Source organism: Poecile atricapillus, chromosome Z (genome assembly GCF_030490865.1).
Source record: "Poecile atricapillus isolate bPoeAtr1 chromosome Z, bPoeAtr1.hap1, whole genome shotgun sequence".
NCBI lineage: Eukaryota > Metazoa > Chordata > Aves > Passeriformes > Paridae > Poecile > Poecile atricapillus.
Window position 1 is genome coordinate 52,184,477 of NC_081289.1, and position 23,976 is coordinate 52,208,452.

The 23,976-nt window shown below is 34.7% G+C and overlaps 1 protein-coding gene across 4 annotated transcripts in view; it reads right to left on the bottom strand.

The window, feature by feature from the left end:
- The window catches only part of LOC131573308 (cortactin-binding protein 2-like), a 76,672-nt gene that overhangs the window by 33,849 nt on the left and 18,847 nt on the right, over positions 1–23,976 (bottom strand). For 3 of the 4 annotated variants that reach the window (XM_058827129.1, XM_058827128.1, XM_058827127.1), the window contains exons 3-5: positions 14,644–14,868; positions 8,296–9,946; positions 1,690–1,893 (exon numbers count right to left, since the gene is read on the bottom strand). In XM_058827129.1, coding sequence (XP_058683112.1) covers positions 1,690–1,893; positions 8,296–9,946; positions 14,644–14,868 — 2,080 coding nt within the window. Of the gene's footprint in view, positions 1–1,689; positions 1,894–8,295; positions 9,947–14,643; positions 14,869–23,976 lie in introns of those variants that run through there. The other variant, XM_058827130.1, reaches the window with a different exon arrangement.

The window sequence follows — 23,976 nt, forward strand, 5'->3', positions numbered from 1 at the left end:
AAAAATAAAACATACTAAACAATTACAGGGTGCACATGAATATGTTTGCTTTTTGTTATTATGTTTTCACAATTCTATCAAGTCTCTTTCTTATTTGAAATTTTGACAATAAAATGAGGAACCAAATTGCCTTTGTTGTTAGTAGAAGCTGCTCTGTAATTGTAACTGAAAATCATTCGCTTTGAAGCAATTTTAGAACACAAGATGAATAAAGAAGAATTGGGTCAATTGGGGTCTCCCATAAATCTTAGCAATGATAACTGGATGTAAGCCGAGAAGAATACACCAAACATCCATTCAGTGAGGGGAGAATAATAGATCCACACAATATAATTAATTAGGATTCATAACACTGCAGATAACAAATTGAAAAAACGAAAAATTCACCAAAGGAAAAAAAAAAGTACTTTTTCACTATTTTAAAGGTCTTGGCAAAGGAAAGAAACTCAGGTGAAAAGACCCAGACATTTCTACAAAAAAAACCCCATAGCCCTAGGAAGCAAAGACAAAATATAACATTTTGAGCAAAATGAAAATTCCTTCTTTGCTATGCCAGGTAGCAAAATTAACCCTGAACATGTGAGAAAAATGTACACCATCTGCCTGTCTGCAGATTTTATATCCTAAGTTTAGTTTCATTGTTTAAATACTTGAAAAGAATTATGAAATAGTGTCACTATGGACTATCTGGAACACTGGATCAAGGGTTTGTAATTGTGTCACTAATAAATATTTTATTAAATAAAACCACAGAGTACTCTTGAAAGCAGTGGCTTTAATGAGACTATGTTCCACCTTCTACTCTGAAATAAAATTTTGAATTTACTAAAATTTAATGGAATATTTTCCATTGGTATTGCTGGATTTCATCTTTAGTGTTTAAAACAGCATAATGATACCACTTGCAATATAAGAATCTGGAGGTTTTCATGTAGGTAGAAAAGCTATAGTAACGTGCACTGGACATTTAAAAAAATCCTGCTATTTGAGAACCTTGTGTGAAAAGTCTGAAAATTATTGCTAGGAGTTACTATCAATGAAATTAATTATCTCTTAGTAAGATACCTGCTGCATTTCATAAATATATTCATAAAATATGAAGACTGTTGAAAGGCTCAGAAAAGCTACTTCCTCAATACAGAGGAGGGTTGGGGTCATAGGAGGAAAAAAACCCCTCTTAATTTTTTCAGGAAAGCCTAAGTAACAAATGAGGGCTATTTCATTTAGTTCAAAAATAAAGACAGTTCATTTTATTTCCCAAGTAACACACTATTCTGACCCTATCTTCCATCATTTTCACTGCTGCTGTAGAAGATCAAAACCCTGATGACCATCTATTTGCTGCTTACTCCCTGTAAAGCTTTTTTTCAAGCTCCTATTGCTACAAAAGATCTTTATTTTTTTCACAGAATATTGGGTGATAGTACCTGTAGCTTTTTATACAAAGTAAGTGGAGAATTAGAATGGATGCTCCTGCAGAATGCTACCATTTCTTTGTTTCAAAATTCTGCTTCAAGAAGCATTGCTCATATATGCTATACCACGACTTTCGTAATATAACCTATATATCTCACTTTCAATTTCACATTTTTAAGAAGAATGCATTTGATCTAATTGAATATTAAAAACTTATAAAATAAGCTTTCACTAGTTTACATGGATGCCATACTAGATCTTAGTATCATTTACCTGTATGTCCATTCGTAGCAGCAGAATACAAGGCAGAATAGCCATCTTCACAAGAGTAATTAATGTCCAGTCCTTCTTCATTAAGCAGCATTGATAATAAAGTGACATTTCCCTGGGCAGCAGCTTGGTGAAGAAGGGTGGGCCTGCCACCCAGGGGGACAGGACCACCACTTGTTAACGAAGGGGTTAGGGAGGAAGACCAGCCTGTGAGTTAAAGCAACAAAAGTTAGAGACACATAAATAAAGCCCTGCATTTTCTGTGTTCTTTTAAGTGTTAAAAAATATCTTCAAAACGACTGCATTTGTTAGTTCAGCAAAAGTTTTGTGACAGTGCTTTGTCTACACATTAGAAGGTATCCTGAAGAATGAAAACTGCATTCTCGGGTGACACTTACTAATACAAATGCACAGGACTTCACTACAAAACGTCAGTGTGAAACTTGTGAACTGTAGTAGCATTTGGATGTCTCAAAAAAAGGTATATTATCAAAAATTACAAAGTTTTAGACAAGTTTTAATTTATTTGCAATATGCTGGGAAGATTTTTTTTAAGTATCTATGGAAAAGTTTTCAAAACAAAGTACTTACTTTTATATGTAATTTTATCCTCCTTATTGCAAACATTAGTATTTATATATTTATTATTTATATAACTCACATGTAGTTATAAAGATAAATTGCACAGAGAGCCCTTAATGATTTCAGGTGTCTTTCAGAAAGTCTGAAAACACACGTAGAAATCATTTACACAAATAATACAGAAAAATTACATTTATTATGAAACCCTCCATTAAGGTAACATTCCTTTTACTCAGTGATACTTAAACAATATATCATAAAATGCTCTAATGGGAATGAATAACAGGTTATATAAAATTCATAGATGAAAGCTTTCAAGTCACTCCATTAACAAAGACTATTCAGTCCAAAACTCTGAAAGCTTAGAAGTTGTGGTTAAGTGTTCTGTTGACTACTTATTGGCTTTAGTAGGGACTTTGTTAAGAATATGAAGTTTGCTGCTTAAGGTATGGAATATTTTGTGCACTCTTCCTTGATCAAAGACTGCAAGAGAAAATAGGAGAAAGATTGTTTTGGGTTTTTTTTCATATTTTCACTATTTCCTTTAGAAAATACACATTAGACTTATTTCCTGAATAAATAACTGTCTTCTGTGGCCACAAATAGGCTGCTATTTGAGGCTGAAATCTGATACAAAGCAAGTTAATGCAGCTTTTAATGCAGTTTTGAAATGCCTGAGACTGAAGAAGAGCTGCAGGGCATTAGTTTCAGTTCCATTCTAGCTAGTAAGTTCTATCTTGAACTAGAAAAAGTATGTGGTAGTAGCAGTACCATACTGGGATGATCTGCTCCACATTTTGGAAAACAAAATCAAATATGGAAATTACCAACAGAAACAACAGACTGGGCACCTTGTAGTATCTTGATACTTTTTAATTAATCAAGATTTACAAAAGAATTTATTATCTGAGCAACACTAATGAAGAATACATTGTTTGATTCCACTAAAAAAAAAAGAGAACAAAAAAAACAACAAAAAAGGATTGGAGTATTTTCAAATTTGTTTCTAAAATAAGCTACATTTGTCAATTTAAATTACATTTACTTGTTAAGTATCGAAAGGAAACATATTTTCAGTATTTTCCCAATATCATTAGCTTATTATTGAACTTATTTTTTTCATATTCACTGTATGAAGTCAACACTGTAGCTATGAAGTTACCTTTTAAATCCAAATTTAAACCAAAGAAAAATTGTAAAATGAACTCCATACACCTTCTCATAACTTCAATTCTGAAGCTACCTTCTGACTATTAATACTCTTAGTAATACTTATTTCTCCAATAATTTTAATCAGAGGATTTTGAGGGTTTCTGAAGTTTATAAAAAAAACCAATAAGCAATATACAAATTAAACTGTATCCTTTAAGTGGCAAAAAAATATATTATCTTCAACTTCCAGCATTTGAGAACAGTTCACTCTTACAAAATTCACTAAGGTCCAAAGAAAAACTTATGGTATTCCTTTCCATTGTGAAAATGGTTTTATTTTTCCAGCCTTTTGCTATTCTTTGAAACTAACTGTGCTGCAGCTGTTGCTGTACATCCATTCATGTATTTTAAATAGTACTTGTGTAGTTTTTACTGTCTTCTTGTGGTAGTTAACTGATAGTGAATATTGCCAAGATGGCACTGCAGTTACTACAATGTTTTATCCAAGTAACACTGGAATTTTGGTAATATGAATAGTAGTTGGGTTTCCTTCCCTTTTAAAAAAAGGGCAATTTTTGATGTAGTTTATTTGCTTGTTTGTTTGTTTGTTCTTGGGGCATCCTTAAGAGAAAGGCCAAAATGAAAGAAAATTTTTAATGTCACATCCTAATTTTCATTTCAGCTCCCTGGAAAGAAAAATATATTGTTGCAATTCAGTGATGAAATTCATTATACTAGGTTACCATTAAATGAAAACCTTCTACTGATAAAGATACAAAAATAAGCAATGACACAAATATAACTTTACATTCTATTATCAATGTGAAGCAGTATAATAAAATTCAATTTGTCATCAACAAAATGCACCAACATTAGAAGATACCAATAAATAAGGGACACCATTACAGATGCAAAAAGTTGGGAAATGTGAAGCATCTGTGAAAGCTTGTAGGGCATGCAATGATGGAGGGCAGAGGGACAGACAAAAACAGCTTCTGGCATCAGCTTCAGAATATGAGATGGTTAATTTCAGAGCCTAGATCAGTCCTTCACCCCCTGCCACACACACTTTTATCTTCAAAGCCAATTGTAAAGACAGAATAAATCAATCATTAGAGGAATGAGCAAAATAAAAAAATACATTTCATTGAAGAGTGACATAGAAAGCACAAAAGTAAGAAGAAAGTGAAAGCAGAAATCCCAGGGGTATGATAATCCAAACGCCTACATTTGTTTCCATTTTGAAATCTTACAGTCATTGAACTGTAGAAATCCAAACAGCAGAAGCATTTTGGCACTGATTCAAAGGCTGCTGAAGTTAATGAAAACACTGCCACAGATTTTGAATCAGGCCATAAATGTTCACTGTAATGTCTCCATGTGCAGTCTGCTTAATGTTAATGATGAAAGCCCATGTCTTTTCCTACCAGGGATGAAAAGAACAATATGTGGTACAACAACCCGTCTCTAAAAGAAGATACGATCACATTACTTTAGCAGAATGCATAAATGACAGGATCAGAGCTCCCATTTTAAGTTTGCTCTTAACAGTTCCTCTTCTTAGAACCAAGACACCACCTTACTGAAAATCAGACTCTTGATATGTTCCTAAAGAAAGCTGATCTAACTAGGAAAATCTTTTAAAATTAATAAATATAATACTTTAGTGATTAGGTTATTATTGACTCTTTTGACTCCACCATTAGAAGAAAGAAGCATGAATTTATGGACAAACAAAAAGAATCTAAAAATGAAAGATTCTGTTAATGTCCTTTAATATGTTAAAATTGTTTGCCACTGTTGTTAAAAAGATAAAAAAATTCTGACTGAAGCTCACTACTTACAATACAATAAAATATGAAACAGATTTAACCATACTCTGCTTTAATTGAATGTAAAATTGAAATTCTAAACATTTTCTGAAAAAAGAAGTAAATAAAACATATAAAAATTAACCAGACCATTAATAAAACTAACTGATTCCATGCCTAGAGGACATGAAAATGCAGATATGGGAAGGAGGTCTCAGCAGTATTTGTAGTTTGTTAGATATTTCCCACCTCAAAAAAAGTCATACTTAAAAAAGAAGCTGAATAAAGGGAATAAAATCACACGAATTCAGGTATTACTGACATTGGCGTAACAAAGCCAGTGTTATTAAATTTGGGTTATCTTTCTATTGCCATATATATTTATAAAATCTGGGTTTTTTGGGTTTTTTTTAATTTTTGAAAATTTTGAAGGAAATGTTTTCCATACTTGCATAATATCTGTTGCCCTAAATTTATTTAGTTCTGCAGTTTGGTAGAACACTTGGCCAAAATAGATTAAATTCCCTTAAAAACATAAAGAGATTGAAGAATAAGTGCAATAAAATATAAGCATTATTTTGGGTAAAACACAAAGAACCTCCTGAATATTTATGCAAATATTACAGTTATTAAGTTATGAAGTTATTAAGGTTCTTTGAGCCTGTATGTAGACAGTAAAGAAGATACTAAAATAACATCTCAATATTAAAACAAAATAGCATACAGCTAAGTAGAGTTTAAGCAATATTTCTTAGCAAACTTTAGGTCATGGGATATATTTCCCATCTGAAGTTGCAAATATTCCCAAAAAAACAGTGTCACTTACAAAGTACTAAGATCAAATGTTCAGAGCGAGGATTACAATGGACTTAAATCAACAAATATTTCCATGCCTCTTCAAAAAAACTTAAGGGAGTTAGAGAAAGAAAGCAATCTTAAAAATCAAAAAAATCTAACAATTTTTGACAAAAAGTCCTCTCTTTGAGAACTTTCTCTGAGAATGGTCACACATTTCATAAGAAACACTTATTAAATATTTGGATGAAATAAAGTGAAATTAAAAGAACTATTGTTCTCCTAGGGAAAAATTTAATACCTCAAAGAACCAACTAAATAAAAAACAATACATGGAGTTATAAAGAAAAGCACTGGTAATTTAATTTTTAAGGCATGAGATTTATTCTTCTAAAGAACAATCAATAACCATCTTAAATTATTACCAAATATCAGTATCATACATAAATGTATATATCAATACTGTTACATACACCAAAGTAATGCTGATAGGGTTTGTGGAAGATAATCTCTCGCTTACAAAAACGATTCACTTTGAAGGTGACTTTTCCAGTAATTTATTTTTTGCTCATAAAATTTGAGATTTTTTTTTTTTTTTAAAGAATTTTTAAATTCTGTTATGGAGCGTAATAGCACTTGAAGGCAAATTAAGTTTGAAAAATACTTGAAATACTGGGAGACTAATAATCTATCTGACATGGCAACCAGACTCATCTTGGAAACGAATTTAAGATGAAAATTCAGGATATCCATATGAAAAACAGCAAACTAATAGGCAGTCATCAAATCCCAATTCTGTTGGCTCTGAGGAGCAGTAGACAAACAGAAGGATAAGATTTCTGAGCTCATCCTTTTATGGCACAGTTCAGAAAGGAGAGATGATTCTGACAGTATGGTGAAATAACCAAATGTTAAAAGCATGACTACTGATACACGTAGAAAGTCTTCAGTGAATTGGAATGAGAATAAAAATTGGTTAATAATAGGAAACCTGGAATCTCCTATATATACACACTCAATTTTACCACACACAGTTTTTGGAATGACTTCCCCAGGCCTGGTACTTGAGTTCAACTCAGTTATTAGCTAGTGGTGCAGCAACCAAGAGAAAGTGGCTGGTTATGTGTTGGCAGCAGATTGGCTGTGCAGGGCTTTTGTGCCCTACAGATGATGATGCAGGGACTAGAGTTCTGAGGGACTGCAGTATACTGAATATAACCGAATTAACTGTTCAAAGTTTGAAACAATTCAAACATTTATCACTGCTGATGAAGGTCTAAAGTGCTCCATAACTGTGTGTTCTGGATATAATTGTTCCTTTTTTTTTCACTGCAAGTCAAGCTAAAGAGGAGCTTCTACCTAATGTTCTAGTGCTACTGATCCCAGCAGGGAAATGTTGATAAAAAGTTTTATAGGAGATCTACAATTTACTGAAACGTAGACTAGTATTGTCTTTGTTCACTTTAATGCCATCAGGAAGATTCCCAGAAGCTGGTGGCACATTCGACACACCAGTAAGTTCCCACCAAAACACAAAATGAGTAGCAGATACACACATTCACTCCAGACTTAAAATTATCAACAGTTAGATTTTAACTTTCCAACAGTAAATTTGTGCCTCTATCTGTTGAAGTAAAGCTGTGAGATGCTATACATGAGTATTAACAAAGCCTACAACCAAAAAAAAACCTATAGAAAAACCGAAATAAAAATGAAAGATATTCTATGGGCATATAGGAAACTGCACTGTTATACAGGCAATTACATGTCTTAATGTGCAATTACCTACTGCACAGCAGAATACCATAATCCCAGCTATGCCCTATTCTTTAAAAGATTCACACAGCATCGAAATACATATTCCATAGAAGATCTCCTGGAAAGGTAATATTCAAAACATCATTCCAGACTGAGAAAGCAATCTGAAGTCCAAAATACTACCATTAACCAAAAATAAATTTAAAAAAATAAAGGATTTTTTAAATATACTCTAATCTGCAGCTCACTTACTTTAAACAATAGTCCTCTTTATCTTTAAAAAAAGCTATCAATATGGTGACTTCTTGAGGAAGCAAACTTATTTATAACATTTCTAAATCAGCGAAAGAATTCCCATACCCCTGGAATGTGGGAAAAATATAAACAAAAATGTTAGCTTTTAGAAGGTAAGAAAGAGAATGTTACAAGATAAATAAAGCAAACAAGACATATAAGAAAACCAAAACATTATTTTTGAGGGAGACAGTTTGTAGCATATCAATCCCTTTACCTGATGCTGTTACCAGGAGGCTGTCTGAATCACATGGTCTACAGGATGAAGCACTAACAGGGTTTATGGAGGAGCTACAGGCAATGGTGGTGGGAATGACAAAGGAATTTTCTGAACATGCAGGTTGGTTCAGTCCAGGAAAGTGGGAAGGCCAGGCACCCACCTGAGATGAGGCTATGGCTGGTATGGCACAGCCTGCAGGTGCCACAGATAAATCTATAGCAGGTTTTGGTGGCAGCTGAGGTGAGGACTTAGAAATAATTTCCTCATTTATTACCCTGATTCCTTGTGGTGAACTTGAAAGAGGTGAGGTCATGGTTTTGTTGTCAGTTTTTGCACTCGTATTTGGGGACCGATTACTATCCATTAAAACTTTAAGCTGTGGGTGTGGTGGAGAAGGAGCTTGTGAAAGCCCTGGTTTTTTAGGAGGAATAGGTGGAGGGTTTCCTCTGTCAATTCTTGATACACTTGGAGTCTTTAAAGTCATTCTACCAACTGGGGGGCAAGTGCCAGCTTCCCCTGAATGAGATGTCCCTGGCCGCGTAGGAGCGCTACTCTGAGGGCCTGTGAATCTTGAAAGAACTTGGGTAACAGTATTCCGAGCTGCCTGTTTGGCAGCAAGGTTGTCACGACTAGTAGGGGATACATCCCTTGAGGGAGGGCTTTGGGTTGTGTTTCCATTTTGGTCTTGATCATTTGTATTTGCCTGAAATCTAAATCTAGCTGCTTGGACTCGTGGATTTAGGCCTGGATGGCCAGTAGTGTTGGCAGATGGTGAAGGCAAACTGTGTATAGATGAAGACAGCGAGGAATTCTGAGCTGTGGCAGTTGGTGTGGTGGGGGTGCAAAGGGTATTACTATTTGAAAAAGGGGAAGTGCTACTTGATAAATCAGGGGATGAGCCTGTACTTGGTCCATTTTCCTCAATTCTGTTTTGATTCTGTGCAAGAACAGGAGTCATAGGAGGGACAAGTTCACTAGATGAAGACTGCCTATCAAAGACAGGCTTCACAAATGCTGCATTGGCACACACATTCATTTTTGAATTGCCAGACACTAGTGGGCTCACTGTAGAAGGCTTTATAGAGACAGTCAAAGGCAACTTCTTAGCATTTTCTATGCTACTGTCCATCATTACAGTCTCTGTTTGACAAGCAACAGCTCTTGAACTTGACTCTTCTGTTTCAACTGAAACAGAAACAAAACTCCTATCGCTTTTCTTCTGAGAAAGATTGGCTTTACTTTCGTTCTCTTTTTTTAATTGCTCAATCATTTTGATCATTTTATCTCTTTCTTCTCTGAGGTCACTGGTGTGTGTTTCCTCTTTGTGAAGTTTGGCACGCAACTGCTCTCTCTCTGTGTCCAACTCAGACAGCTGCTTTTCCATTTGAGCTTCCATTTGTGTACTCCTTTGTTTTTCAGCTGCAAGAGACTCCTCCAATTCAGTAGCCTTTTTCTTTTCCTCTTCAAATTTTGACATCACTTCTTCCAGTTTCTGGGCTTCTTCTACAATTCTGCCAGACAACTGCTTACACTCTTTCACTAGCATCAATACTACATGCTTATTCTTTCCACGTTCTTCTTCAAGGCGAGCAGATAGCTTTTTGTGCTCCAGTTCAAGACTCTGTAACTGAGATTTTTCCATTTCCAACTATAAGAAAACACAAAAAATAATTCTCATTAACCATTTTCATTTCACAATAACCTAGTATTAACCTGACACTGATATTTTAATCTTTGAGAGCATGACTAAAATGAACCCAGGAAGGTGATTTGTGATATCTAACACAAGTGCATATAACCTTACACAAGCAAAAGAAAGACAGAGCCATCTCAGTAAAGCAATTTAGAAATGAAGCAAACTCTTTTCATTTCCTCCATAGACAAAAGAGAGATTCCCCAAAGTGGATGTTAAATGCTTGTGATTCCTGAGTGATGGAGCTATCTGTTCTCCAAAAATTTGACATAAGACATAACATAAAGTCATCTCAGTAAAGGAACCAAACACAACTAAGAGATGAGCTTTGCAAAAAATCTTTGAGGACAGAAATGAAGGGGTTAGGTTTTATCTCTTCCTCCAACTGAAGGAATTTAAGTCCATCATGCACATATCCTGTATCTTGTTTTAACGTTTATGAATTAGACAATTTTTTGGCAGAGGCACAAATATTTTCCTGTACTTACTAATAGTGAGAAGTCTCATTGACATCAGTGATGTATAAGCTGGAATCAAAGAACTATTACTAAAATGCAGATAATGGATAAGAATCATTTTCCCCCTTATTCATATAGCCATTGCCTCTTCATTTTGCCTACTGTTTACACTTTTATTCACAGACCCTCTTCTAGAAAAGCAATACAAAAATATGGTAATGCACCATTTTATAAAACATTTATGAGGAAGAAATCATTGTGGAAAATAATACCTACATTTTAAATATCATCTCAGATTCAAATACTTCAAAGCCTGTTTAGCAGTATATGGGCTGCACTGGGGTTTTAGAGCTTGTCAGCCTGGGGGTTGCCACTCTGCACAATGCCTTTCACAAAAACCATACCCACCCTTTCTTAAAAACAGTATCACAGACTCATAGAATGGTTTAGGTTGGAAGGGGACTTTGAAGTTCCAACCCCACTGCCATGGGTAGGCACACGTTCCATTAGATCAGGCTGCTCAGATCCCCAAAACCAGTGCTAGACATATGAAAAATAAGGTATGGCATTATCAGTCATTGCTAAGCAAACTGTATCAGCAGCAACATCTCTTCAGGCCTGTTAATGGAAGTACAGCTTCAAATTAAATTAACAAAATATTATACTGACATTGTATTTAGGAATGGTCACAATCATAGCTTACAAGTGAAAAAAACCCTAATTTTTTTCTCAATTATTTCATTGCTTTTTCAAAGGATTCAACAGCATTTGCATGCTTCACTAGAATTTCAAAACAAGTGGAGCATCCAACAGTTTCTTTTCTTTGTTAAAATAGGTACAAAAATCATGAGAAATGTATACAATTTCTAAAGCTTGGAGATGTTTAAGATTATAGTGGAAATATTTTTCGTCAAAACTTTCTATACTTTATTATTCTGCTTTTTTTTTTTCAGATGAGGTTCTTGTTTTATAAATCAAGCGTTGTGAAATGATATTACTTCCAAATAATTACAAACAGATTTTAGTATTTAACTAGCATGAAATCAGCTTACCATACTATTATAGTACCTTATTTGTAAGCACTGCATCTAAATGAAGGCTCCCTAATATAAATGTAAATCCTCTATTTGATTTGAATATACAAAAGCAGCATTATTTTCTCATTTTACATTGTCTCCTATGTATGTCTCTCTCCCTCTTGTTCTTTTGGCTGCATCATCTTGAATAGGAAAAACCTCTGAATATTTACATGGTATTTTTTTCCTTTAGATGACAGATTTGGAACTAACTGCAATTATTTATGAGTTTACAAATTAACTAGAACCTGATTTTTGCAAAATGTACTATATACGTACACTGTATCATATCAGTAATATAAACATCTGTAAATGAGTCCAAGAAGGATTTGAAAAGGGATAAAAAAGGATACTGAGAAAAAAATATAGTGTCCCATAAACAATTGACCAGCAAAGGCCTTTCAAAGGTGAGAGCATGCCTTTTAAGAAAATGTTGAGGAAGCTTGGCTTGCATAGTTTAGTGAAAAATAGAGAGATAATCTAAGAGCAACATTCTTTTGAAGGGCCCTTACAGTGATGACAAGAGTCAAATTCATCTTGGTAATGGCAGGTGAGGCTCCATAATAAAAGTTTACGGAAAAGAAAACTTGCCCTTTGAGAGGCTCAGTCTCAGAGAAAAGTTCTTTACAAGGTGAGTAAATTCTTTACAAGGTAAAAGTGGTGCACTTTACCACTGCAGAAAAGATACAGTATTTCCATTCTTGGGGGTTTTCATGACTAAGCAAGACAAATTCACAGATGACCAGATGTACTGATGATGATAATCTGCTTTAAGCAAAAGGTTAGAATAAATTACACCAACAGGCCCTTTCCAACCCACGCCTGCCTTTCTTTGAGCATGCAACCCAAAACTGACTCCTCTGCAAGCTCTCAACAAATCAAGAACTGTCATTTTGATGATCTGTTTTGTGTTCCCAGGAAAACTCAAAATTAATTTTCACAGCAGCTCCAAGAAAAGCATCCAGAGAGATGGAAGAGGATGGATAATTAACAAAAAGCAGATGACATCTGAGAATTAAATGTTTCTGTATGGTAAGTGTATGACTTACAGTCCTTTGTGCACCTCCTTGATTTTTCTACATGCTAATATATTTGTCTTTTGTGATCAAATCAAAATTTTATTAATAAAATACTTTTGAGATTATTATATTCACAGATATTATGTCCCCCCTGGAATAAGAGTTCACTCTGGGTCTGTTTAAAGTTCAGTAATACCCAGAGAAAATAAACACAGCTGTATACAGACTCCATTATTTATAGTGGGACAGTGAAGCAATTTCAAACACCAAGATAGAGGCATCAGACATTTAGAGAAGGAGGAACCACTCTTGGAGGGAGGGGGTGCAGCTGGCTTGTATTTAGGTTGTATTTGTCTAGGCTGATTTTTTTTTTTTACACTGTGCCACCCTACCTTGTTGATCATTTTTCAAAGTCCCTCTAAACATCTCTACTACCCTCTTCAACAGAAGGATTTGAGAGATGAAGAACAGACAGAAAAATGTGGAATGAAGGGAAGGTAAAACACTGAATGAATGGTTTGTGAATGAATGGAGATGGTTGAGAGATACATCTCTTGCCAAACCCAAGGAGTTTAAGAGTGTCTTGTACAAATAGCGTTTCTAATGGAGCTTAAAAGGGGAAGATGTAATTCAGTAGAGAGTCATGCACACAGCTGCTCAACAACATGCAGTCTGTTTTCAAATCCTTAAAATTAAGATTTAAAGAAAAAAAGGCTCATGTATCCTAGGAAGTCTGTTCTGTACAGACTTACAGATATAGACTTTGTTAAAAAAAGACAAAAAAATGGCAAAATTTGAATTTACATATTAATATACTGACATATTCTTAACATATGAGCCCACCTTGGGTGCCTTTATCTGTGCATATAATGAAAAACAGAGATAGATGAAGAATTTAGGTACAAGAAGAGACTTGTGGCCTTGCACTGAAACAAGAAACTAGTTCAACTGTCCTGCAGATGTGTCAGGCTTTCTCCCAATATCCTTTTACAGTCACAAAAAGTAAGTTTGCTTGCCCTTTCCTATTTTTCTCTTTACTGAAAAAGCTTATGAGATAGAAAATTAATTCTTAAGAGTTCTCAGAAAGAAGTGTGAGGTATGTACCAGTAATAGTTCACTCCACATTGAACTGCTTGAAGACTTACATATCATACATAAAGTCTAGTAATATCTTTTTTTTTAATCTAACCATATTTCCAGCAACTTCCAGCACTTTCACATGCATGTTTTTTCCCAAAGAGCAATCATTACCAAAATCATTGTTATATCAATTGTCTTAGCCTGTTTGCTTGAGGGTTTTCATGTCAATGTAAAACTGTCACCATAAAGCTGTATCCCAGCAGAAGACATTCGATCCATCTTATACCCAGTGAAGATAAACACATAGAGCATTTTTTCCTATTTATTCAAAAATACCTTGTCTAGATTAGTCCTTTATATGACTGTTTCCCCTCTTTCCTCTCAGAAACCCCTCCCCAACATACTCCTATTTAGCTATGTTTTAGAAACGTATGCCTTACATATTAATGAAATACATGCCACCAACCAATCATTCAATTTCAAAATGACATTGTTTTATCTTCAATTTGGCATTCTGTTTTGCAACGTTATTGTCCCTAAACGATTTTCTTTTTACAGAAAATGTTCTAAATATAAAAAAAAGTACTTTTAGAGTTATAAAACACTTTTACTGATTTATGAAGTAGAGCCACCTAATATAAAATGAAAATAAATTATTTATTTTATTCAGGTTAGAATGAAAATAACAATAGCTCCTCAAGGCTCCAATGGTATCGGTTTAAAAATATATTGTGATGATGCTATCTACGTTCACACTGAGCTGTCTACTTATATATCTACTGTATCAACTTGTACCAGTTATACAGATTTTTTTCCATAAATAGAGCTAAATCACAGAACAAATGAAGTGTGCATTCAAAATGTCACCAGAAAACCTGCACCTCACCCTATATGAAAATTAAGTGTCAACATTTTAACTCATGTTTAACAATGTTAATCAAGACAAAAATGCAAATGAAAAAAATTACATGAAAGAACAAATCAGGAGAGGGAAAAGGAAAAAGTCAATAGCAGGATACCTTCTTTTGTCTGTTTTCAGCAGCAGCCAACTGAGCTGACATTCTTTCTTGCATTTTCCTGCAGTGAGCCATAACAGCTTCTAAAATGGACAGGGGGTTCATGCATATTGGCTTCTTTTCTTTATCACCAGCACCTGCCTCAAAGTCTCTCTGAAGAGCCAGAAATGGGTCACTCAGATTAAATCTTCCATATCGCTCCTGGATAAAAACTTCCTTGCGCCGAGCCTAACAGGAAAAAAAAACCAAAAAAAAACCCAAAACAAATTAAAAGCAGAGAAATAAAACTAAATGCATTCTCTGAAGTACATTTACACATAGAGGAAACAGACTACAGGGAAAGCAGTACACGTCATTTAAAGTTTAAAAATATTTTCTTTAGGTATTCACTTACAACAACCTCTAAAAGAAAAATAAGCTTCAAAAAATCAGAGAAACACCCACAGTGCAGAGAAACACTGTCAAGAAAGAGAAATAATCCAAAAATAGAGAAAATAATTTCTCTGCAACTTGGTCCAAATTCTGTTTTGAAGAATAAGCAAAAAATAAAAAGGGAAGAAGAAACCAGTTCTGAGATATAAAAGAGGTGAAAGAGACCAAACTTTTACCCAGTGGGTTAGCACATCATTTGGAAAGCTTGAAGCTAAAATTTTAACATATGAAAAGTTCATGAATGGTAACACATATTTCAGGGCATGAGAAAACAAAGAAGAACATAAGAAGTATGTTAGAAGAAAATTCTCAAAGACTAACGACAAATTACACACCGTAGTTAATGCCCAACTTTTTTCTATACATTGTAGACAAACTTGAAATGTCGTAAATGAGAATTTGTCTGGAAAAAAAGAAACAAGTGTGCCTACGTATTCTGATGCGTGAAATACTTCTAGATTGTTTTTCAATGTGATAGTATATACAGAAATTTAAAACCTTTATTAAAAATACCAGGTCTTTAGAACATAACTTCAGAAAAAGCTGAGAGTTACTCAGATCTAAAGTCTAGTTTGGCTTACAAAATCAGGTAGTGACTAGTTGAAGAGATAAAAATAATAGATAGAACTAGTTATTTTTTACTAAGTGTATTACAAGTAATACCTAATTAGTCTAATAATTTAATTCCTTAATTTATAACTTATAAAATAAAACAGCTACTTCCAAAGATACTATTACAAGACTGGGAGGAGGTGCTGTATTTATAATTTTTGTTTTTATAAGAGGAAGTTACAGGACAGAATGTTGCTTAGAAATTCAACCTTTATGGAAAGGAAACCATCAAAACCAAAAGCTTTACCATAAATGGATTAAATTGCTAATCAGCCGAGCAAGATCATAAATCCAAGCAGGTTAAGAATTTACATAGAGAGTGATGCACAGTCCATACATAAACAACAACAACTTAAAAGCCACTTAGTTTATACAAAATGAGACATCAAAGTAAAAGAAAAAAACAGATGCGGCAGGTCTGCTATAAGTATAAAAAGACCACCGCCAAGAGCCCTCATTGCTAAATCCAAAGAAAAAGCCAAGATGATTAACTGACCTTAGAGACAAAGGCAATCACCTGTACCTTTATGGAAACAGACTGCCAACGAGTGAAATAATGTGCATTTTCCATTTTTTTCTATGACCCACAACCAGCTGTCCTCTTGGCACATACTAAATGCACGTAATTTGACTATATTCTTTGAAATGTTTTCTAACATGCACAGCAATTAATAGAGCAGGGCAAAAAGACAGAAAGTGTGAACCTGCAAAATAGTAGGACGACCAAGGGTTGAGATTCATTAACCATGACAAGGATGATACTATAAAGTAGGGATGAGCTCCATCTGAATGAAAATCAAAACCAGAATTAAAGTGGCTATAGGAAAATGTGGAAGGTAAACACCAATAGGTCTGAAACAGCACATGGTTCAGGATGACTGGCTGAAGCCATAACTGCAAAAGCTCAAGCAGAGGGGAAGACAGACTGGCAAGTCTCAAACTGACAGCAAAGTCATCTAAAGATGCTTTCAACTCAAAGGGGAACTAAATTTAAAATAATAAAACAAATGCTTTAGTGTCTTTATACAAGGACTATAAATATAAAATACAATCATTGGATGATTTCATGGGATGAAAACACATTATTTAAAAAGGTACCAGAATAAAAGACAAAGCAGAAACTTGGTAGAAGGGAGATGATGAGTATTTTCCCAAAACTTAGGCACAAAGTGACAGAAAGACAAACTAGGATTGAGGTTTTTTACAGGATTCCTCCAGCCTCTAAATAATACTTCTGTCACTTTACAATTCACTAAAGTACATCAGATGGGAGAAACAGAAATGTTAGAATCTGCAATTTTTTCTCTTATATTGTCTTTCTTTATTGAATTTCAAGTCATAAGAGTTAGTAGTAATGACATTTTATGGCAGTCATTATCTGTGGAACATACAGTCTAAAGTCATTATCCTTTAAAAGGGTGTCTTGCGTAACTTGTGTGGTTGTGTTAAAGCACCATTAGCAGTGTCTCATATATAATTTCAATTGCAAAGCAACATATAGAGAAAATAACATTTAAACTACTTATTTGTAAATAATTAACTGAATTACTTTTCAAACACAACATTTTCAAAAACAGAATATGCACCCACTGTAGGAGGTCATGAGGACTACTGTATTGTGAAAGGTGCAACATGAATTTATAAACCATCAACTTTAGTCTTCTGCACATACTTATTTGCTCAGCAATTCCTTTTAATGGAAGGAGTGAGATTAGAAGTATTTATAAGTATGAAAACATGTCCATGGGAAATTATACCTTTTTCAGGCAATGTCAATGGTATACAAAATCATGACTTAAGAGTTAAGCTAAACCCTCCAACAGGTAACTGCTAATGAAAAGTGACAGTAGGCACACACAAATCAAGACAAAAACCCTTTAAACAGTTAATGCATGAAAGTCACTACGGCAATAGAGCAAAAGTTTTAACTTACTTACAACAGCTTTTTAATTCAGCCAGTAAGTACATCAAATTTATACAGCACTTTTAAATGCTTACACAAGACCCAAAACAAAGGAGACTAAAATAAAGCTACTACTTAAAAAACTAAAGTTTTTTATGGCTGATCTGTAACATTATGTTAGATCAAGCATGGACTACCAAAAAAATAGATCTGAAAAATACCTTCAATGTTTTCATTTTGATCATTTAAAAAATGATTAAAATATACAACACAGGTTCTCTTCAAGTAAGAGCTAAGTAGAAGTAGGACTTTTCAGTGTGAAACAGATAATCAGGGAGAGAGGTGCTTGAGGTCTGCCGGCTGACAGAACAAGTAGCGCTTGTCCCACGATCTAATGAGGGAAATCTGAGTTGGGCCAAATTCTTTTCACTGAGAGCAGATAAGCACCAGAACATGCTGCCCAGGGAAAACAGGCAACTTCTATCATTGGATGATTTCCCAAGATACACTGGATAAAGCTAACTGCAACTCAATCTATGTTTGACTTTAGTCCTGCTTTAAGAAGATTGGACTGAACGATCTCTCAAGGTGCCTTTACACCTACATTACTGCATAATTAGAGATTTATTCTAGGATTGTCTTGTGTTTTGTTGTTTTTTTGTTTTGGTTTTTTTTTGTTTTTTTAGCTTATAGATGCTGGTAATCTTGTAAAGTACCAAATGACATAAATGAGTTTTCAGAGGAAGGAAAAAAAATCAAATATTGGTAGAACAAGTCTTATGTCTCATTTTGGATAATAACAATACTTTCTATGACCAGGGGAACAGAACTTTTAGTCTGGGATATTTTCAAAAATAAAAAATCATTACTAAACAACCCCTAGGGATTATGCAGCTATACAATACAGGGGGAAAGTTTATTCTCAAGTTTTCTCTACTAAGTCTGTAGCTAACAAGAATCTGAAGATCAGGCTGTTAAGATAAACTGCTTCTTTTATGACTCTCTCAGGGAGCCTGTTCTCCTACCACATAGAGCAAGACATGTCATTCATCCTACGCCAACCTTTTTCAAGTTACTTCAAGTTATCTGCAAGCTACCTCATGGAAATTTTCACTTCTTAAGCTGAGCATTTTACAGTCACTGACCCCATTTATCAACTGGCAGATGAAGATGGGCAGTGGGGTGTGCAGGGAGAGGAACAAAAGGAATGAGGATATCTGGAGAGTGGCCTGTGGGTAAAGCTGCAAATCCAGTATAAGAACTGGTCTGCAACAATTTGTTTCTTGCATTCCACTTCAGAAGAAAACAAAAATTCATTTTCAGCAACCAAACTGAGAATTATGTAGTCTAATTAGACTTTTCCCTCTGTTATTGAAACAAGAATGTAAGGGGGCAAGGAGGTCTTCAAATATTATACCTCTTACTGTGGACTTACAGCTAAAAGCATAAAGCTAGGAAAAAGAAATACGACCAATTAATGTATGTAAGAAATAAGCCAAATAATGAAAACCAAAAAATTAATCATATAAGCTATACTATTAGTTTTTATTATTAGTTTATTTATGTTGATACTAGTGGCATACATTCGTTGAAATAAGTTTTCATAATTAGCAACATAATACACATAAGCAATAGAGCTTTTAAGCTTAATATTGTATTCTCCCCCCAATGTATCTCAGAGTTTCCTCTTCATTTATCTGCCAAGTTAAGAGAGTTCAGCAGGTCTAAATCTTCCATGCAGAAACCGATGATAAACATCAAAAATAGGACTGCATGTCCTACACTGCTGGGGAACAACGGAACTGAATTAAAGCTGCCCCAGAACTCTTAAACAAAATTTCCTTCCTTTCAAGAGCATTTGTTGCTCTGATTAATTTCCTTTTCTACATTTACGATAATTGTTTCAACAGATGTTGACAGGTTCATATTAGTATTTTCTCCTGACATATGAATTAGGGAGTGGTAAGAAGTTTTCTAAAACAAACCAGTACAGAAGAGGAGGCAGTAAAAGCTTATTTTATGTATTATGTTAAAGATGAGGGTGAGCCCTTCATTCTAAATAAAACTAAAAGGGTAATTGATTTTTTTTTTAAAGAGGAAGATGTCTGAAAAAGAACACATTTATAAATCTTCTTCAGTGAGATTATATAGTTTCTCAAAGTGATTTGTTGTAGCTATTCAATCAAGCAAAAGAGAATTATCAATGAGTATATACTCATAATAAAAGCAGTACTTTCAGATACACCTGCAAAATACCAGACTGGAGGATATCATGCCTTACTATAGTAAGTTAAGAATGATTCTTTAAAGAATGCTATCAATTTTCATACACAGTTGAGTTTGGGGGCTTTGTTATTTTTTTTTTAGTTGCCCTTTTTTTTTTAAGGCAGATGTAAATGAGTGTTTTCAAAGTATTGTAAAATGCTACTTCCATATAAAGTTGTATAGCAAAACTAAAAATAGAAATGCAAACATCAATGACTGAGGAAATAGTATCTTGCAGTATGATTTCTGTCAGTGAACATGTGATGCTCAATTTCTCCTTACAATTTTAACTTCAGTCTAAATTCCCTTCTTCAGCACGGTGACAGTACATGCCCATGCAAAATCTACAAGGGAGTTAAATGTTAATGAACTCCAAACTATATGAAAAATACTTTACCAATACATTCAAAGTGTCTATGTTAAATGTCAAGTATGATAAGACAAAAACTTGTGTGTCCATTTTAATGACAGAAAAATGGAAATTGATGGGAAAAGGTTGACAATTTTAACAGGCCACTAGTTCAAAAAGAGTGAAAACAGTAGAATTGAGAAGTTGGTGGATACAATCAGCAAGTTAAACAAAACCAGCATACAGGCTGATTACGCTCTGACAGACCTACATAATTGTTCTGTACTATAAAGACATGCTCTTTTACAGATGACTAAGCAGGACCGTGAAAGAAGTCAAGTCATTTGATACAGGTACTAATAAAAAAAGAAAACATACTCAGTAATTTTTAATTTGAGACACATACTCATAAAAACCACTCAAACCTATCTTGGAAAACCATCACATCACATTCATAACACGTGCAAATATATCAGTGCAATTTGCTACAGTACAGTAAACTGCATGAGATATAAAGTTTTCCTAGAAAAGTTATCCCAAACATGAAACTAATATCCAAAAGCTGCATTATTGTCTCATTCACAATAACCCACAAAACGTTTTTAAAAATCTGTATTTGCAAGTATCCCTGTCTCTCAGAATCACACAGCTTTAAATCCAAGCTTTTAAAAAGCATTTTTCAAGGTAAAAAGACAGCTCTGAATAAAAGACTGTATGTTGTTTCACAAGGCTATTCACAGCATCCTTAAGAGATTTTCTGTTTCAAGCAAGTACCCAAATATTACAGTGCTTTGAAAAAAGCTGTATAATTTTCTTTTCTCAGAACTAAGAAGGATATCTGATAAAAGCACAAAATGCCAAACAATTAATTCAAATCTCTGTGTATAGAAGGACAAACATTTAAGTAACACTTAAACAATCTTGACAAGTACTGAAGCAGAATTATATAACCAAGGTAATGATCAAGCCTGAATTTTCTTAGAGGTCCAACACTATAAAAGGAGAGTATCATGCAATGAATGGTACCAGATTACTATTACCACAATATTGATAAGTAGCACAACCTCCTTCTTTTTCTCCCTGTTACTTGACAAAAACCCCCATGAAAGGAAGAGGTACAGAGACAGGACAAGCAGATATATGGTTCCAATTCTTCATAATTAATTTTCTCCCCCAGAGTAATGAAAACTCACTATTCTGAGGTTGTAGATTTTAATAAAAGAAAAATTCTGTTATTACAAGGCTAAGATCAGTTACTAACAGATCAGTCCCAACAAGAAAAAAAACAGTGAATATAAAATATTCTTCACTTCGCACAATGTAAAAGGTGAAATTCTGGCCTTGCACTAAGTTTCTAGAGGAAGAAGAAAACAGTCAAGTAATGAAACAACATGTGCCTTTGATTGAAAAGAGCCACATAGATGTTCCATATAAAGATTACATTAGACCTATTTTATGACAGCTTTGTTGTCTGGTGCTTAAACATTTGAAAATTATAGGCCAATATTTTGTCAGGAAATATCACTGTTTGATGCTGTGATTATCTAGCCGCCCAGACATTTATTTCTGAAAATAATACAGATTTTCATACTGATAATGAGTGTCAGCTGATAGAAGAGACTTGAGCTCTCTGGTTACTTTAAATACCATTTGTCATCTAGACTTTTTTTGCATGTTGAAATTTATAGTTGAAATTCATGCAAATCAATTCATAATTCTTTGCATGGAAATCTGTCAGCCATTCTTCTGAAGTGCTGAAGGAAATCTGACTTCATCTCTAACCAAAATAGAGCAATTTAACCTTCAGGCTTAGCCATTAAAAAATGATTCTTTAGCTCAATAATGAAACATACCGAAGACACAACAGTAAAACCTTTACTAAATCAATCTGTGTTTCTATTTGAGCATTTAGATGTTCAAGCTATCAGTCTCAGTTAAGATACTATCCCACATTACTGCATGACAAATTATTACAAAGCTTTACGTATTTTAATGAAAAAGTATGCAAACTAATTTTTTACAATGCCATCATCAGGCAGGGTCATCATGGGTTCACAAAGGGAAAGGGCTGTTTAAATAGTTCCAACAGTTTAAATATCCTTCTGTGTAAAGAACTCCTCCAAGGAGTTAAATATCCTGTAGAAAGTCAGCCACCTCACGGATGAAGGGAAGGCAGTGGATGTAGTTTTCCTGGATTTTAGTAAGGCTTTTGATACTGTCCCTCACAGCATCCTTCTGGACAAGTTCTCCAGAACTCTGTGGAATGGGCAGATTCAGAGTACATTGAGTGATAAACTGGCTGAAGGCTTGTAGTGCATGGGGCTGGTGATGGTCATTGGTGGTATTGCTAAGGGCTCAGTCCTAAGGACAGTTCTCTTCCACATATTCATCAATGATCTGCATGCAGGAGTCAAATACACCATTAGCAAGGCTCCTGATGATACCACACTGGGAAATGCTGTGGACTCTCTTGAGGACATGAGGCCTTGCAGAGAAATCTAGATAGTTTGGAACACTGGGCAATATTGCAGTTTAACAAGTCCAAATGTCAGATTGTGTACCTGGGATGGAGCAATGCCAGGCACAAGTATAAACTGGGAGAGGAGTGGCTGCAGAGCAGCCCTGCAGAGAGGGATCTGAGGGGGCTGCCTGACAGCAGGATCCGTGCGAGTCGGCTGCGTGTGCCCGGGCAGCCAAGAGGGCAAACCCCAGCCTGGGCTGATCAAACACAGCATCAGCAGCAGCTGGGCAAAGGGGTGATTATCCCACTCTATTCAGCTTTGGAGCAGCCTCACCGCAAGTTCTGTGTGCACTTCTGGGCTCTGCAATTTAAGAAGGATGCGTGAATGCATCCAGAGGAGGGCAAGGAAGCTGGGGAAAGGGCTCAAGGGAACAGTGTGTGAGGAAGGCAAGGTCTCTGGGCTTATCCCATTTGGAGAAAGGAGACTGAAGGGTGACCTCAATGCTCTGTACAGCTTCCCGGGAAGGGGAGACAAAGCAGCTACTCTCTCTCCCTGGGATCCAGTTAGAGGATACACAGGAATGGTTCAAAGCTGCACTGGGGGAGGATCAGACTGGACATTAGAAAGCATTTCTTTACTAAGATGGTGGTCAAACACTGGAACAGGCTTCCTAGAAAGGTGATTGATGCCTCAAGCCTGTCAGTGTCTGAGAGGCATTTAGATAATGCCCTTGGAAAACACACTTTATCTTTTGGTCTGCATTGAAGTAGGTCAGGTAGCTGGACCAGAGGATCATTGTTCATATCCCTTTCAACTAAAATAGTCTCTTCTATTCCCCTTATACATTTATTTGAGGCAGATTTAGAAATGTTTTCAAATCTTTTTTCACTGGAATATTCACTGGAAGGTAAATTGTGATAGCAATATGTATTACCTCCAAGGAGAATTTAATTATTGATACAACCTGTAGTGAATAAGATGAATGAAAAAATACATTACTAAATTATTTTGATTGATAGAAAGAAACAATTTAAAGTAAACAATACTGGATTTTACATTTTGAGTTTTATGCTGTATATTAAAACTTTAAAGCAATTTTCCATCTATAACTCCTTTTACAGATAGCATTAGCAATTAAATAATTTTCATGTAACAGCTTATATCTCCATAATATGTAACTAAAATTTTACTTTGCTATTTCAGTGCTAATTCACTATTATCACTGTTGCTCTATTTTCTCAAATTTTTCATTCATTAATAAAAATGGAACTCCGCCTTTAGACCTAGTGCTAAGTGTTTTCACTTAGAAGCCA